The 17,800-nt window shown below is 37.3% G+C and overlaps 1 protein-coding gene across 10 annotated transcripts in view; it reads left to right on the top strand.

The window, feature by feature from the left end:
- Window positions 1-17,800, top strand: part of RP1 (RP1 axonemal microtubule associated) — a 184,016-nt gene that overhangs the window by 73,185 nt on the left and 93,031 nt on the right. For all 10 annotated transcript variants that reach the window (XM_071554517.1, XM_071554516.1, XM_071554518.1 and 7 more), the window contains 3 exons: window positions 4,537-4,762; window positions 14,387-14,541; window positions 15,131-15,209. In XM_071554517.1, coding sequence (XP_071410618.1) covers window positions 4,537-4,762; window positions 14,387-14,541; window positions 15,131-15,209 — 460 coding nt within the window. The remainder of the gene's footprint in view (window positions 1-4,536; window positions 4,763-14,386; window positions 14,542-15,130; window positions 15,210-17,800) is intronic.

Raw genomic sequence — 17,800 nt, 5'->3', positions numbered from 1 at the left:
TATAGAATTTTAGTCCTGTTTTTTTTTCTCAGAATCTCAAAATTTATGCAGAGAGCTTTGCAATGTCCCTGTGGGAGACATGTAAATGTTGTTCTATAGTTGAAAATGTGAAGCAAAGAGGACTTGTGAATTATGTTTCTCAGAAAGCCTAAAGCATATTCAGGACAAGATTTTAGTTGCTTGATTTTCAGAGCAATGCTTTAGCCCTGGAACCCATCCTTTCCTCTTTGGACATTTATTGCAGTTCAATCAGAATGGCTGTTGCCATATAAAATGAAATGTTACTTTTGCCTCTGTCGTGCTGGAATATAGAACAGCTAGACTAAGGTTTCTGTAAGCAGGTTGTTTACGAGGGCAACAAAGTCAACTTTGTTTTACAACTTTTTTCATAATGTTCTGGCTGTGAAAGTAGATTTCTAGATGCCAGGTTGTGTTCAAGTCATGTAGAAGTTCAAGGCAATTTAGCCAACACTGGAAGAATCTTGTTAGCTCTCCTCCATTATGAGTGTATTTTCCTCTGCATTTCACTGCAAGAGCAAAATTTGACATACATTTGACAGGATTCCAATTGACAAAAATGAATGTGTTAGCAAGTCAATACTACTGAGAGACCAATGTGATATCTGATCTGACATCAAGACAAATTGCTCCAAAAATGCAACTGGTACTGGAACTAAATTTGTAATTGTATTATACATCTTCCAGAACATCAAATACAGTTGATTTGCTCTCTGTCATTGACATCCTTGTCTCAATTTCTACCCAAGAATAAACATAATTTTTTCCCCCAAGAACACTCATAAACAATTAGTCAGAAACATAATATTAAGCAAAAATATTAAGTGCATTACTAAACACATTATTAGCTTGGCAGTATTCTATGTTTTGAATTATTTTGAGTTTTTTAAATCTCAGAAATATGCCATTACCTGTAAGTCCAATATAGTTTACCATTCCAAAAAGCTCTTAATTTGTGAGTCAAGTAAACAGGGTTGCTTTCTACACTTTTACCCTTTAGTTGAAAGCAAACAAATATGTTTGACTTGAAGCTTTGGAAAAATTTGCCTTTAGCACATGGGCATAACTTCCTTAATTTGGTTCTATTATAACCTCTTTTAAAGTGTGAATGTTAGGGAGGGATAGGAAGTATAGAAAGACATGAGCTCATGAGTGTTTAAAGAACAGGACTTCAGTGAATCTAATTCATCTGATTACAACTAAATGCATGTTCTGGAGAAACCTAATGGTTTGAATAGACCTTTAGTTTGGATTTGTTGCCTTTTTTTTTTTTTTTTTTTGTGTGTGTGTGTGTGTGTGTGTGTGTGTGTGTGTGTGTGTGTGCGTGCATGTCTGCTTTCCTACACATGTTTATTTTTGTGGGCTCTTTTTTCCAGTTGTACCAGTGGTCTGCCAAACATCAGGTACTATGTGGCCAACAGTTTGAGGGAGGTGATTCTGTCCCTCTATTCTGCTCTGGTGAGACTCCACCTGGAGTGATGCTTCCAGCTCTGGGGCCCCCAACATAAGAAGGAAATGGATCTGTTGGAGCACAGCAGGAGGAGTACCACAAAACTGGTTATGTGCCTGTGGCGCTTTTTCTGTGAAGAAAGGCTGAGAGTCAGGGCTGTTCAGCCTAGAGAAGAGAATGGTCTGTGGAGACCTTATTTCAGCATTTCAGGACCTAAAAGGGACTGGAAATTAGCTAATGTAACACCCACCTACAAGAAGGGTCAGAAGCATGATCTTGGGAGCTACAGGCCTGTCAGCCTGACCTTGCTGCCAGGCATGGTCATGGAGCAGTTCACTCTGAGTGCCATCACATGAGATGCAAGACAGTCAGGGGATCAGGCTCAGACAGCATGGATTTATTGAAAGGCAGGTCCCGTTTGACCAACCTGACCTGCTTAGTGTGACAAAATGTTGTCTATCTGGACTTAGCGACGTGTTGCTGTCATCGCCAGCATTCTCATTGCTCTCTACAACTTCATGAAAGAAGATTGTAGAGAAGTGGGAGTCAGACTTCAGGGAAAGAATGAGAGGAAAAAGCCCTGAATTGCACCAGGAGAGGTTCAGGTTATATATTAGAAAAAGCTTTTATTTCACTGAAACAGTGGTTAGACATTGGCATAAGTTATCCAGGGAGATGGTGGAGTCACTGTCTCTGGAAGTATAATAGAGGTGTCTGGATATGGCACTTGGGGATATGGTTTAAGAGTGATTATAGTGGTGTTAGATGATTTTGAAGATCTCTTCCAACCTTAATGGTTCTATGATTCTGAGATTATAAGAAACATAGGAACAGTCTTTTTAGCAGGGCCTGTTGTGATAGGGCAAGGGCTAATGGTTTTAAACTAAAAGACAGTAGATTTAAACTATATATAAGAAGTTTTTTACAATAAGGCTAGTGAAACACTGGAATAAGTTGCCCAGAGAGGTGGTGGTTCCTCATTCCTGGAAACATTGATGAGCAGTTTAGATGGGGCCTGGAGATAGGTGGTCTAGTGGAAGATGTCCCTGGTCATTGCAGGGAAATTCACCTGGAAATATAGCTCCCATCTTAGACTTCCTTCTGAAAAATAATCCACTTCAGCACAATATGATAAATAAATATAATTAAGAAAGTTGTAGCTTCACTTTTGAGCCAATTCATCTGATGTGTACTATAAATATGCACAATTTGTTTTATCAATAGTTTCAGTCTGCTTCATAGTCAAATGACTGATGCTTCAGAAGTTGCAAGAGGTTCTTTGACAGATTCCCGGTCCTGACCAAGAATCATGGTAATGAATACTGTACACAAAGATGGCTGTGGCACTTCTCTTTCAACAGAGGTTATGCCAGAACGTAATCATGGACATGAGGTCACAAGTTTTCAATGTTTTATTTACTAAATTGCCGTTTAACTCTTCCGTACCACTAATAGGAGCCTGTGTCTAGGTCTCGGGAGAGCACCACCCTTGTTGTTCATCAATACCATATTTATTCAGTTTTCAATAAAGGGTGAGAGTTCTAATGTATTTTTGTATTTATTTGCAAGGCAACCTTAGACGTCCCTTGCCCACTGCAGAGGTGTCTGTTTTGTAATTGGGTGACAGGGTCATTATAGCAACTTAGTCTGTGTCCTGAATGCAGTTGTGGCTGGTTTCAGAGTGCTTTTTATTTTTTACTATAATTCTACTGTGAGTATTAGCAGTGTATATTTGAGGTACATAGTTTTATTGCATTAATACTATGATTATATCTTCAGTTAGCACATCTCACTTTAACATACTGCTTTAATATAGGAAAACCTACTACTGTGGTCATAAGTGTAACTCTGTTCAGACTTTATTCTTATAGCATATATGTCATGATCTCACCCTATGACACTGAGTTGTGCCAAGCTTGCCTCAAGGATACAAGGAAATGATGTTCAATTAGAGCTGCAAGAATCTCTTCTATGATGGTCTTTGTGAGTAAGAAATATCAGTGTTACACAACCTGTGTCATTGCCTCAGAAAATGTTTTTACAAAACAATGAAAGAGATATGTCTCTAGTGTCTCTGACATTTCCTGGCTCCATAGAGACAAGAAGCATTACCTTGTAGTCTTCCTTAGTAAAGAGCATTGAAGGGGAACTTCTCACACTGGGACAGACAATATTACCATCCTGAACAGACACAGTGGACCTTCAAATACAGACCTTAGTTAATATTTTTTGATGATTTGAACTACTGGGGCAATGTTGGCATTATTTTTTTGTCAATCTGTTTTTTGTTTGTTTGCTTTTTGTTTTGATGTGAGAGAGTACAAAGCTGGTATAATGGTAAAAGAAACAACTATTTTTTGTTCTTTTCTTCCTCAGTGTTTTTTTCCCACATACCATGAGCTTTCAAACATAGCACTGAAAATTAAAGTGGTTAACCCTGCTTGCCATCAGTATTGCTCAAAAACCTTCTGCAACCAAAACATAGTTGCTCTTATTTCAAGGCTGCAGTATTCAATGTGACATAGTTGTGTTTTATTGTTTAAATTTGCTGCAGTGTGGCATCACCACTTAGAGAAAACAGTTAACCCTGACACCAATGCACATAAAAATAGAAGTCAAAGAGAAAACTAGCAGACTGATAAGTGGTAGGAATAGTTAATAGGGCTCTGCTGATCATAACTGTGTGGACTCCAAATATATTATTTCATGCAGCAATGACTGAACTTATTTCTGCTTGTTAAAGTATTTGTCTAGAAATAGAGACATTTTGACATTAGAAACTGAATTCTGTGATGAGGTCTAAAAACAGACTGGATTGTCTGAGCCCTTTAGTCACTTTAAACAATATGGTACTGAAGTCAATAAAATTACACTTGCAGACTGCTCCACAGGCTTATGCGTGACTGCTCTGGGATTCATTGTGTATTAAGGCTTCATTTTCTACAAAACCCTCTTAAAGTCTAGTCCATGTTAGCTTCACATTTAGCTTGCACTCCCAGTATATGAAGAATAGCTAAAAGACAACACTGTAATTTGTTATTAAAATCTGGATTTTTTTTTCATTGCAGATTAATCTCAGAGATCTTGGGCAACTATATAAAATCCGAATTGGCCATGACAACACTGGAAACAATCCTAGTTGGTACCTGGAGAAAGTTAGACTTGAAAGAGTAGTGCCTCCTTCTGATGAAGAGATTTGTCTCCCCGTAGAGTGTTGGCTTTCAGAAGACAAGGAGGAAGGTGACACGTGGAGAGAAGTGGCAATAAGAAACCCTGCAAAGGAGCTTTTGCCATGTACGTGCTCAGTATTTTAGATCATGTGTTCGCTAGTCATATCCTGTGAGTATATGACAGTTTTTCATGTTTCTACCAGGGCAGATTGCCCAAAGGCCAGCATAACCATGAAGCAATCCCTTCCAGATACTTTCTAGCTCTACAGAAGTAGAAAATGATAATTTTACCCCTTTCCTTCCTATCTGTCTCAAAATTAGAATAATAACTGTGGACAATGCATCTTAGCCCTATAAAAGTTTTGATCTCTCAGAGTGCCCATACATCACTGGCAAATACTTCTCTCTAGAGAATGGCATCAGGCAGGAAATCAAGGCATATCAAGGTATGTAATTTTATGTGACATCCAGTTTCTTTAGCAAGTTTGATATCATCTTTCTTGTCCTGCACAAAATATTCTTTATCAGAAGTCCATGATCTGAATCATCACACGTGTTTTTCAAGTCATGCTCAAATAACAGCCAATCACACAGAGATTGTTAGCTGTGGAGTGATGTTTTGGTACTTCAAAGTTTACAATATTTTTTACGCACTTTATTCTCTCCAAGTAAATCAGGAAATAGCCCATATAAGGTTATGATTTAAAAAGTCCTGGACCTTCATGAAAGAATAGGAATTTGGGATAATTACTTAGCATATTTGCATTAGTGGCAATCAAATAAGTTCAGAAGAAATTGTCAAAGAAGTGAAAACCTTTAACTCTAGAGAATATAGTTCCCTGAAAGAAACAATATGACTGTGATGTATGAATATTTTATTACAGAGACCAAAAGATGCTGAGAAACCTCTATGAGCTAGTTCGTATTTCCCCTCTGCTCTTTTTGGTTTTTTCTTAATTTTCCTGTGAGTACTCTGCAGAGTATTTAGTGACTTTAATAAGAGATTTCAAAAAATGGGACTGAGCTGAACAAACGAGGCCCTGTGACCATTCACATGTACCACAGTACTATATGCACTCACAGTGACATATATATTGTATACTGTAGGAAAATAGTGCAGACACCAATTAAGTTGTATGAGCAATCAATTCAACATCAATAATTCAAATATCCATTATACAATCTGAAATACACATTCATAGAAATGTATTATTATTATGGTAGGTGCACTTCAATTTTTTCATTTCTATGTGAAAAATCAAGTCAGTTATATCAAAGGGTAGGACTATATTTAAAGCAGAACATTTATTTACTCTAATTATTATATCATTGCATACTTCCTTATGTTTGCAGGAGCATTATCTTAATGAATATATATGCCTCAAATAAGTAAGAAAAGATACATTAGAAAAATTTGGAAATTTCCTGAAAATTTATGTTTTACTAATTAATTATTGTTTTTTGGCATATTTAAATTGAACATCAATATAAACTCAGAAAGAAGTCCAAATTTGCTCTTTATTTTCTCAAGAACAAGCATATGAAACACTATCCATTTGCATTTCACATTTAAAAGCTAAATGCTTAGAAGTACTGTACAAATCACATCAAGTCACTTTCTCCAGCAGAAGAAATTACTTACTGCTAATGATGTTCTGATATTATTTAGTAATTTGTATCCTGTACATTCAATTCAATCTGCTATCTTCTGGTCATACTAGATATGCTTAACTATAAAAGTCATGTCCTGGAAAATTTAAATAAAAAGAACAAACTTAAACTAAGAACAAAAGGCACTTTGTGAAAAAACTACTGCTCTTTAACACTTATCTTATTGCTCAACTTCCCTCTTAGAAGAAAGGGTAATTTTTTCTTATCCTTTTCCTCCCTTTCCCTAGCAAAAGTCTACTATGCAACCAATATGAAACTAAAGCCTTGGAGCTGATTTTTGATTCCTTGGCTTTCTAGTATCTCTTCCTAAGATCTGAATTTACTTCCTGAATCTTTTAGTTTTTCTTTACTTTCCTCTCTGAACATTCTTTTTTTCCATCCAAATTTCTCACTTTGGTAACCCCTCTTAGTTTTTCTGACTACCGCTCAGCAACTTCAAAAAATAGACACTGATCTGTTCTTCTGTTCCAAGTGATGATTTCAGATCTTTCTCAATCTCTTCATCACACCAGTCTCAGCTTCCTCTCCTAACTCAGGTTTCTTATCCCTCCAATGTTGTCTGCTTCTGTGTTCCCCTCTTTTCTCATTTTTTTTCACATTGGCAAGGCTTCTAGGTCTGTGACTCCTTTTTCTCTTCCTATTACATCCTCTCTTTTGTTTTTCCAGCCCTGGAGATTTAAAAACTTCACCTGATCTACCTTTGAAGTTGTCCCTGAATTGAATTGAGCATGTTGTTTAACAGATGATCCCTGGACGTCTGCTCCAACCTGGTTTTTTTCTGTGATGCTTCTATACGTTCTTGTTAGTTGTTGCTTTTTTAATTTTTTTCCTTGGTTGTTCCAAATATTTTTTCTAAGTGATAGGTATTGGAAATTAGTGATCATGCCCTGAATTGGTTAAATCTTAAGTATTACTCAATGAAAATCAGACAGAAGCCCTATTCTGAATGCCTTTGACAGCAATATTAGGGGAATCAGACCAGATGTGACAGCTCAGTGTAGGTGAAGGTGCCCCAGCTGCATGGCCCCAGGTCCAACTAGCAGCAAGGCTCAGTATGTGTACCTAGTCAGCACACACCGAGAGAGCACATGTATATACCACATGTCATGGCCAGCTGCACAGATAATCCAGACACATAGAGCAGTTGCACAAACACAGCACCAAGCAGGCTCATCCTGCTCCCTTCTCTGGTTGAGCAGGATGGATGTCCACTAATGGGACTATATATGTGTATAGATGTGTACAAGGTAGATACATCCAACTGTTGGTCTCATATGCCCTGTTTGCTCAGCATTTTACCTGGATCCGTCTCCCCAGTTGCTGGCAACTGAACATATGAGCCCCTGAAACAACAGCCCTCTCCAGCTGCTGGCACAGGCTGTCTTCCCACATGCACACACACATGCACACAGAGAGCTATCTCCCCGTTTGACTCACCCATATACATTATCAGGTCTCACTCCTAGAGATACCCATATTCACAGTGTCTCTGACTGGGATTCCCATGGTGCCTCCAGCATTCAGCTGCTCATGTGGTCTTGCACTTAGAGACATGGGCTTCTGACCTCTGGTTCAGCTCCACTCGCTGACAGTTTTAGTCCCTTCAGTCTCTCCTGTTGCTGTCATTGCATGACCCCAACTTGGTTTCAGTCCAGTCACTTATACCCTCTACCTGCATGTGCACGTATATATCTCCCTGTTTTCCAACACTTGTTCCTCTGCAAGTGAGAAGGAGATTCATCTATTATCTGTCTTTAGTTTCTTCCCTAAATGTCTCAGAATTCCTCTCCAATCACAAAATACTCTTCCCCTCAGTCCTATATTGTGTCTGACACCCTTAGGCAGCAAACCCCAGAAGTATGACACATACTCCAAACTGAGTCATCACGGTGGGTTTTGTGCCCAGACACGGGGACTGAGACTCTCCTGGGACAGCCCTAAAGGGACTGAAACATGGTGTCATCTTGTCTACGTCTTTGATACGAGTTTCCACCTGCCCTGGTGCCCCTGTCATGGTGAAGATGGGCTGATGGCTCCTGTGATGGGCCTGGGAGAAGATAAAGCAGAGTGCTAACTGGACTGCTGCCTGCCAGTATCTCTGTCTGTGTTCCTTTGTGAATGCGCTGACTGTTGTCATACATGCTAACATGGTTTGTCTTCAGACACAGCTGAAGTTTTGATCTAAAGGGCTACATGATACAAGTAGTATTGAATTTTCTTACTGTTGTGTTTATGTTAACATAAATGTCAAATGAGAATACAAATGGGTAAATGTGTCTCGTTCTTGTTCACATAATTGAAGGAATAACTGTACTGATATAGACCGAAGACAAATATTGAGACTGAGGCAGGAAAAATTCCAGCTTGAAAGATTTAGAGTTCTTTTTCCTTTGGAGAAATGTGCAGGCAAATACAGAAAGGTTAGAATTTGCCCACTGACTGAAATAGTGCAAAAGATGACTAAAGCAAATAGTAGTGACACAAGTGTTATCTCTACAAATTTTTTAACCCTGCTATTACTCAGAAATCAGCAACTACTTACCTAAATAGACAAACTTCTCTTTCCTATTGTAAAATTCATTAGCAAGTGTGTATTTCAAAATTGATAATTTTCCTACATGTAATGTAGAATATATATATTTTTAGACTCTTGCTCCAAATAGTAATAGTGGAGATTAGATAGCATTTAGTGGATATTATGGTGAGAACTGTATTTTTAATTGAAATATCTTCACTTGATACTGTTTTATATTTGTGTCTTAAATAATATATGCACCACTTTTGAGGAAGATAATCCCTCTTAACCGCTATCAGCTGTTAAGAATTTATTCTCTTTTACCCTTAGGACTGCACCAACCTGTTTCTTTACCCTTCTGTCATGGCAAAATGCCAAACACTATTTGTGAAATCTAGATAGTGGATACCAAGTAGTAAAACCACAGAAATGCTGTTTGGCACATTGAGCCATTTTATTCAAGTGGCCATGACATATGGAAAAAAGGAAGAACCTGGAGCAATACTGTATAATACTGTTCTGTTATGCTGGAGCACTGTCATTAAGGGAGGACTGAACAGAAGCAGTTTGACAATTTTAATCTTGTATATCATTTAACATCCCTCTAGGTTTTGTGCTTTTTCGGCCCACTAGTGGCCTGATGGGAGTGGATTTGCTTAGTGAAGCACTTAGTGCTAAAAATCCACTTAGTTAAGTGTCTGATGTACTCCTCATGTGAGTTTAGAGGGAAGTTCCCATAGACTGACTGCCAATTTGTGGTAAGATTGTCATCATTGTGTTCCTGGAATGTATTATCTGGTTTAGTTTCATTCAAGAAGAATATAGTTTTTTTGATGTAAAACCACTCCATCCTGCACAGCAGAAAGAAGGAGGGAGGGCAGACCAGAGGATTGGTTCTTGATTCAGGCTAATGTGCTGTTGCAGAAACACCAGTGTCACTAGGCACAGGAGCTGTAACATGGAGGAAGCTTACCTAATATACTTTGAGTAATAAATGATAAGTATATTAATCTTGAATTCATCTGCTCTTGACTAGAATTCTAAAATAATGACTTTTTTTAGTAGAATTACTTTGAAAAGGGCGGACAAGGGGACAACTGTTTATACTAAGTCAGCAGAAAAAAGACCAATATTTCTGCAATAAAAACTTTCTCTTGTTCTCTACAATGAATTGTTCTTCAGTTCTATTAGGTTTGCTTTCTTCTCCCAAAACATATCAAAGTATTAAATCAGTCTTTAACACAAAGCAACCAGTAATATCTGCTTACTGTGTACATTTTCTAAAGGAAAATGTCATGTTACTGAATTCTGTACATTACTTCTTCAGGAGAAATTGATAGTTATAGGTATGTATGTATGGCTCGGCTTTGCAAACAAAGATTTGGGAAGGGCTCTCCCCACGTGGGTGTGTCCTTCCAGCCTGCGCAGTGGTTCTTTTAGGTGAGGCACAGCGTGCACAGAACTGGCCCCACCCTTAAACTCCTCACGTTCATCTGCCACAGCCAAATGAGCTTGGACAGTGACAGCGAAGTCCTCAGGACTAGAACCTACAGCACTTGGCTGCTCAGTGACTCCTCTAGTATTTTTAATATATTTTTTAGTCATTTTTAACACAGTTATTATACTGCTTTATTGTCTGTCTTTTAGAAGCTCCCCACCTCTGCCTGAAAACATTTTACTTTTCTCTTTTCAACTGTTTCATCTATGCATTCATGTTGCAGAGTTTTCTGTTTTCTTACAGTGCTTATCTAAAGTTACCCTGTGAGCAATTTGAAGATTTTAATCACTTATTTTCTGAAAGGTCATTTTCTTTTTTACTGAGTTCTAGCTGAGATTTTTTCCCCTGCTATTCTCTATTAATGAATCCTCTTATCTCCTTTATCAAAGTTACTGCTTTTTGCAAAATGTTTCTTCTATTACTTTGATGTGCTCCACATTGGACAGATGTGTAGTTGTGATGTGAGTCTAATAGGTCCCTTATAATGCTGAAACACTGTTTCCAGACTTTCGTTGAGTGCATGGTTTTGTGATATAATTTTCAACCTTTTTTTTTTTTTAAATCTGTGAACCTGCCTCTGTTTTGTCAGCCCAGTTTTCAGCTGGTGTAGTTTCACTGAATCAGCATATAGTAAAATGAAATTACTGCTACAGAACAGGGGATTGGACCATAGAGTTCTAATTCTCAGAGTTTTGGGATGGCTTTTTCTTCCTGCAGTGAAACAGGTCTCCATTTCAGATGTGCCTGCAGTGGAGGCCTTAGAGAAGGTCAGTTACTAAAAAGAAATTAAACCAGAGTCACAGAGGCTGAACGTATTTTCTGAGATCTTTTATTTTACTCTCTACACAAAAAAATTGTGTTTTATGAACAATATACAGAAAGCTACACATGGAATAAATTCACATATGGTGAGTCTATCTCAGCAGTACATTCAAGGGGTGAGTTTGTTATCCAGGTTTTGTTGTATTGTCCCCTGTGCTCATCTAAGAATTGGTGTACCTTGTGTTATCCGTTATAGATTGGCACCATCCTTCTTGTTCTTATATTTAAGCAATCTGTAACTCAGGAGATATTAACCTGAAGACCCTTTGTAGCTGTTCTGCAATGTAGAGGAACTGCTTGACAAAATTTGAAAAAATTGCATCCTCTCATGTTGGTCTGTGCCTAGGTTTCCATTTGTACAGAAAAGGCTTAACCTCCACAGACACTTTAGTGAATGTTTATATGAATGGGCAAGTATTTTACCAAGTGGCATGTTGTTAAGAAGGCACATACAATGTGTTTTGGAGACTATTTTCCTTGCTTAAATTTTTGTGTGATTCCTATGAAATGCTGTGTAGCATATACTGCAGTTAAGGGACATAAACATTCCTTTTATTACTCTAATATAGTAGCCTGTATTGTTGATTTGTAGAAAAAATTAAAGCACAAACTGGTTTATTTTGTTAAGAAGGTTCCTTTATAAATAATGCAGACTGTGTAGCCTAAATAAATGTCAGACCTAACATTTTACAGATGGTGAGAGATGTATAGACACAAGGAGCTATGGAAAATATTTTCCAGTTTTTGAACTTTCAACATGTGCATGTTTTGTATTTCAGACTGATTTATTTAGGCTTGTAGAAACAGAAAACTGTATTTGATTAGATCATTATCATCTCTCTGGTTACCACAGAGATGTACAGTGCTATGAAATGAACTATAATTTATTTATCTGTTAATATCTTTGTGTTGTGTTGTAATTACATCTTGTTCTGGTCTTGTGTATCCTCCCTCCAGAAGTGAAAGAATTTGTTGGCATTTTGTTTTAGTAAACATTTATTGTTAAAGAGTTTTTTTAAAAAAACCTTGAATATGCTTTAAGATTGTGCTCATAGTTAATTTTTTTATTTTTGATCATGGAAATTATTTGTAGGTGCAAATAATACAGATATCAATCTTTGTGTATAAACAGTCATAACATAAACAGTCTATACCCTCTTGTCAGCTCCCAGAGATGTTTTGCATTTTTAAAACTAAGAATGTAAGAAAGAATGTAAAAGTGTGGAGGAGACTTCATGAGAATATGTCCCTGCTTTTATTACCTGCAGGATCTTGCTCCATGGTTAGTAGAGCCCTGTTATTGAAATGGCTGGTCACAGATTAATATAATTGTTAGCTTTTTATTTTGGACATGTGACCTCTTCCACCCAGCAAAAGGTTTTGCCCCTTCATGATCAGTGTGGCTCTTTGCTCTGTTGCATATTTCCTGTCATTGTTTGCTGCCACCCCTTATCCTCTGTCCTTTGGCCAGTTATGATTATACAGTAGGAGATATGGTATAAAATGTAATTTGGATATATAGCCCAATTATGCTAATTATCAGGTCAATTTATCTTTATTGCTTGCCATTCATATCTACCATTTGTTTTATCATGATTTTTTAATGTTAAACCCCTTGAAATTAGACTTTATAAGGCTCTGTCAATTTTTTTTAATTGACGTGTTTGTGTTATTGAGATCAACTATATGTCATGGGCTGTGTTGGTTCATTAACGCATGATGTGAGAACTGCAATGAATGCTTGGAGATACAGAAAATAGTAAAACTGATCAAGGAACATCACTCCTATTTTGAGTCACAGTTGTAATAGTGATAATGAGTTTGAGGCACTGTTTGCCCCTGCAGGATGATTTTATACCAATTAAAAGAAATGCCCTAATTTGATTAAGCACACAGTCTATCCATCAAAATTTCTCCTATTTTTTTGATAGACATGGGGCTATTTTTTCCCCAAAGCTTTTGCAGTATTATTTTACTACTTGTTTAGCATCTCCACTGGGAATCAGAAATAGCTGTTCTTCAGTGATGATGGATTATGTGGTGTTTGAGTTTTATAAGCTGTCTTGAGATCTAGTGAATGAAAAAATGATGGAAATTCTACTAGCTATTTGCTGGTATAAGAGTAATAGTATTTTAATTAGTTTTTGTAGCATATTCTCCCTATTTAAGTATTTTGTTTTCACTTTCCGTTTTCATCTCAGTTTCTTCTTAAAAGTAGTGTTTAATTGTGTTTGTTGGGGCTTCTATTATCTTTCTTCACTCCCAAGAACTATTAAAATTACACATTAATGAAACAGCCATCTCCTCTGTGATCTACTACATAGCAGCAGAAATGGCCAGCTGTGATTAGAATAGAAACACTACATGGGAAAATTGCCATTAAAATGCAAGTAGGATTGTTGGGCTGTTTTTTGTTTTTTGGGGTTTTTTTTAAGTCACAATAATAAAAACTGAAATGAATTTAATAGTATATGATCAGTACAAATAATTTTGTCAAACAAATTTTCATATCTGGATAATTATAAAGATAATATTAGTGTGGTAGAAAACATGTTAATACACTAACTCTGAATTATATTCCAGAATTCTTTCAAGAAGTGCATATTTTTTTGTGTGTAAGACTTCAGCATTAAAAAGTTGTAACCATATTTTAGCTGAGAGCAGTTTCTGGAAAAATGTTGAAACCTTTAAAAGCAAGATGACTATTCATTTTTTATAGATGAGGGAGCTCATTCATCTACTTGCCCACCTTTGTATGTGAGGTTAAAATTTAAAACTGCTAGGATTTCTGGTTGTTATTCTTCTTTTAAGAGGAAATGAAGGTTAACAACCCAGATAATTGTTTTGCACAAATCTGGAGGTAGAAAATACCTTAGTACCAGTGAATATTAGCTATTTGAGATGGCAACTGGGCATAGTCAGGTGGTCTCCAGAAAACTTGCACAAAAAGACTTTGTGAATTCAATACTGAAATCATGAATAGTCAATGAGGAGTGAGAGAAGAAAACGGAGCACTAGGGAGCACTTAGTTGATTACTTGCTTAATGTGGTTTTTAAAGCTTGATCTTTTCCAATTTTTGTGAAGAAAATTGAAGTATTTCAACCTAGAAGTGAAAAATTCATGGATAGCTGTTGATACTTGCAAACCTGAAAATTTGTGCAGTTTTCAGGCAAAATTTTGATGATGAATGTTTAGAATCATGTGACAGCTACAAGGATAATCTTGTTTTTTCTTCTTCTAGTGTTGGTGTATGAGGTCCATATATACACAGGTGCTAAACTTGGTGCTGAAACAGATTCCAATGTTTACATCAACCTCATTGGGACAAGAGGAGATGCTGGCAGAAGGAAGCTTCATAGATCTAAGAATAATAGTGTAAAGTTTCGGCGTGGACAGGTGAAGTAAAAACAATGCTACGTCTGATCAATAAAGTAAATTATGCCTAGCAAACAACTGTAAATATAATTTTATTTATAAGATTTATTCAATAATTTACCATTTTCTTTATTCAAAATTACTTCCATAATTGCATCATATGGATAATTTTTATCAGCTTGTTCAACCATTTACCGAGACGATTAGATAGTAAAAATTGAGTATTCATATTTCTATTGCACATGTAGATGAAATTGTAACAGTAGCATTTTTGTCCACCTGAACAGATCACTGTGAATTTTAGAATCAAGTTCTAAATCCATATTCCTAAGCATGTTTTCCAGTCTTGCTAAGGCAGGTAGTGCTAAAAAATATAATATGAAAATGACCAAATAATCATTTGCAACTGATCATTGTATCGTGCCAAAGAACTCAAGGCGTTATTCACCTTAGGAAGTTTTAAGGGATCCTCACTGTCTGGCCAAGACCAATACAAAACAACTGTATTCATTTTGCGGAAAAAAAAAAGATGGAAAACTGAGCTATTCTATACTGTTAAAACAATAGCTGTGTTCAAGACCTCTATCATTTTCCTTGTATGGTTCCACAGATGGATATTTTCTGCATAAAGGCTGTCTCACTGGGAGACTTGGAGAAAGTTCTGATTAGCCATGATGGAGCTGGTCCAGGTAGGATTTAACTTCCTAGAGGCCAATCTGTTTGCAAGTTCTTTTTAAACCCAACGCACTTTGTTTAGATTGCATCCTTCACAGAAAATGTGACAGAAGGTCTTGCAGTGATAAAAAGTCTTCCTGCAGGCTGTTCACTGTGATGGGATGATGAAAAACAGTGGTAATGGACAGAAAAAAGGCCATGAGTTTAATGGCAAATACTGTCATTCTACTCTTTGTTTTCAAGATTATTTATAAGAAAGCACTATTTCTTTGCATATGGCAAACTTAAAAGTGTGACTCACACTGGTAAGACAATCCTTCATTATATAACCTGAAAACTGGCCAGAAAGGAATTAGAGATATTCAGCAGTTGCTTTTCTACCAGACAAAATTTGAGTATCTCCAGCATAATGTTCTTGCTGCTTTGGGCAACAGTAGAAGATTTGATTATTTACTTAATCTGTGCAAGTCAATATGGAGCTGTTCCAGTGAGTGACATTGCATTCAGTTTGTAGGTTTTTCAGAAAAAAATAATTTGGTGATGAGTTGAATTTTTTGGGTACAGGCCCTTGAAGTGTGCATCTCTGGATTGATATAAATGAAGAGCAAGCTAGCATTTAAAAGCACTGAAGATGTAAAATACTGAAAATACATTTGATTAATATCTAGGAAGAAGCTAAGTGAAGAGAAGAATTTTTAAAGCAGTCTGGGGCCACACTGATAACAGATTAGAAAAGCCATTTTACCCCACTCTGTTTTGAAATGGCCTCAAGCAACACCCATCTTGCTGACTGTACTGCCTAAAGCTCTGAGTAGACTTGTGACTATTACAGAAATAGCCTTAATAGTGTAGCCTTGGAATGGGGCATTCTAGTTCTCTAAAGTTTTTTGCCTTCCACAGCATGGATGAAAGACATAACACAGAATGCAGTGTGGTGCAGCCCACCTTCCCTCTATTCCTCAGGACACCATATCATGCGCTCTTCCTTCATGTCTCCTTTAATAGGCAGCATGGCCTTATCACAGAGTTGGCATGACAAATCTATAACCCAATTCAGCTATCTTAAGATGTTCTTTGACTTTGGAGTTCAAATCTGTGGGTTTGGAGAACTGTCTAAACAGGACAATGGATTGAATTCTATCTGTAACAAAATTTATCCCTTGGTAATTCAGATGGTTGTTCATTGTATTCTGCACAGACAGATCTCACAGATCTCTTTTGAACTGTGTCCAAAACTAGCCCCACATAAGCCTGGCCTGAGGTGACTAAGTATTTGAGAGCTGGAAAGGGATGGTGACTCAGGAGAGAGGCCATCAAGACACCCAGTCTCTTGTGGGTTGAGAGGAAAGAAAGAGGGTCCCTTTGGAGGGGCAACTACCCCTTTTTCTAGTCCTACCACTTGCTTGAGTGACAGGACAGGAAGGTCCTTAGTCTTGATTTGGAGGCTATCTTAAAAGAATCCTGGTACATATGTTTTCTTTGGGGATCCTAGACTGCAGGGCACAGATTGACTCCCATGGCCACTGTGAATGAGGAAAGTAAAGGAATTTTGTCCTAGAGAGCAGGGTTAGGACATTGGTCTCATGTGAGTCAGTAGGTGATGTGTCTTACCTGCTGAAAGAAGCTTCTCCTCTATAGAAACCTTCCATATATACCTGTATATTTACCCAGGAAGCGATTTTCATCTTTTTTGCCTTTTTTCAAATTGACCTGCCTGATTGCTAGTGAATCTTGGCCAGACTAGTACTCTTTTTCCAATGAAAGAGCATTGAGGTGTAAGAGGGTGACAGAAGCAGCTTGCAGAGTGTCCTGAGGAGCTCTGGACCAGAAATCTTGAAGGGAAATGCCATTCTGCTTCCTGCACTGGGTGTGCCGTGGTTACTGCTGTTAAGGAGAGGATGAATTCAGTAACTCGACAGAAGTGAGGCTACAATGCTCCATCCCTGCTGGTTACTCGAGTAGCAAGGCTATGTGTTCCCAGTGGACATGCACACAAACCCATTTATAAAACACCTATATATATGCACATGGCTGTCCATGCAGGTCAACATGGACAGGAACTCAGCTCATACACAAACAGTAGCAATGGTCTTACTCTGTTACCCATCCAACTGACCAGAATAACAATCTATCAATATCTCATATAAAAAAAAAATCTACAATATGGATGTATAAGACCTCCAATAGCTGGCCTTAGGCACTCAGTCTGCCTGGTTGCTGTCCGTGGATCCAGTTACTGGCACCTAGACATACAAAGCCCCTCCAAGGCTGCATTTGCAAGACAGCATTAAAGATTTGTTAATTAAAATTCTAATTTTATTATTATAATTAATTATTAACAATTATTAACAATTAATTTATTTTATTTATTATTTATTATTTATTATAAATGCAATGTGGCCCACCAAATTACCAAAATTTTCAGCATTCACACAAATCTTGATTATGGCTATAAATAGATTTGTCCCAACATCCTAGTGCCTTATTACAAGGAATCAAAAGATGTAGGCTGGGATGCGAATGGTCTTGACAGTTCAGAGACATATGCATGTATTTGTCTCCAAGGGAAAAATCCCGCCCCTCTTAAAATTAAAACAGAGCAAGG

The sequence above is a fragment of the Pithys albifrons genome, chromosome 4, assembly GCF_047495875.1.
Source record: "Pithys albifrons albifrons isolate INPA30051 chromosome 4, PitAlb_v1, whole genome shotgun sequence".
In the NCBI taxonomy this organism is placed as follows: Eukaryota; Metazoa; Chordata; class Aves; order Passeriformes; family Thamnophilidae; genus Pithys; species Pithys albifrons.
Note: the sequence above shows the minus strand (reverse complement) of the source record. Positions and strands in the feature narration are given on the sequence as shown.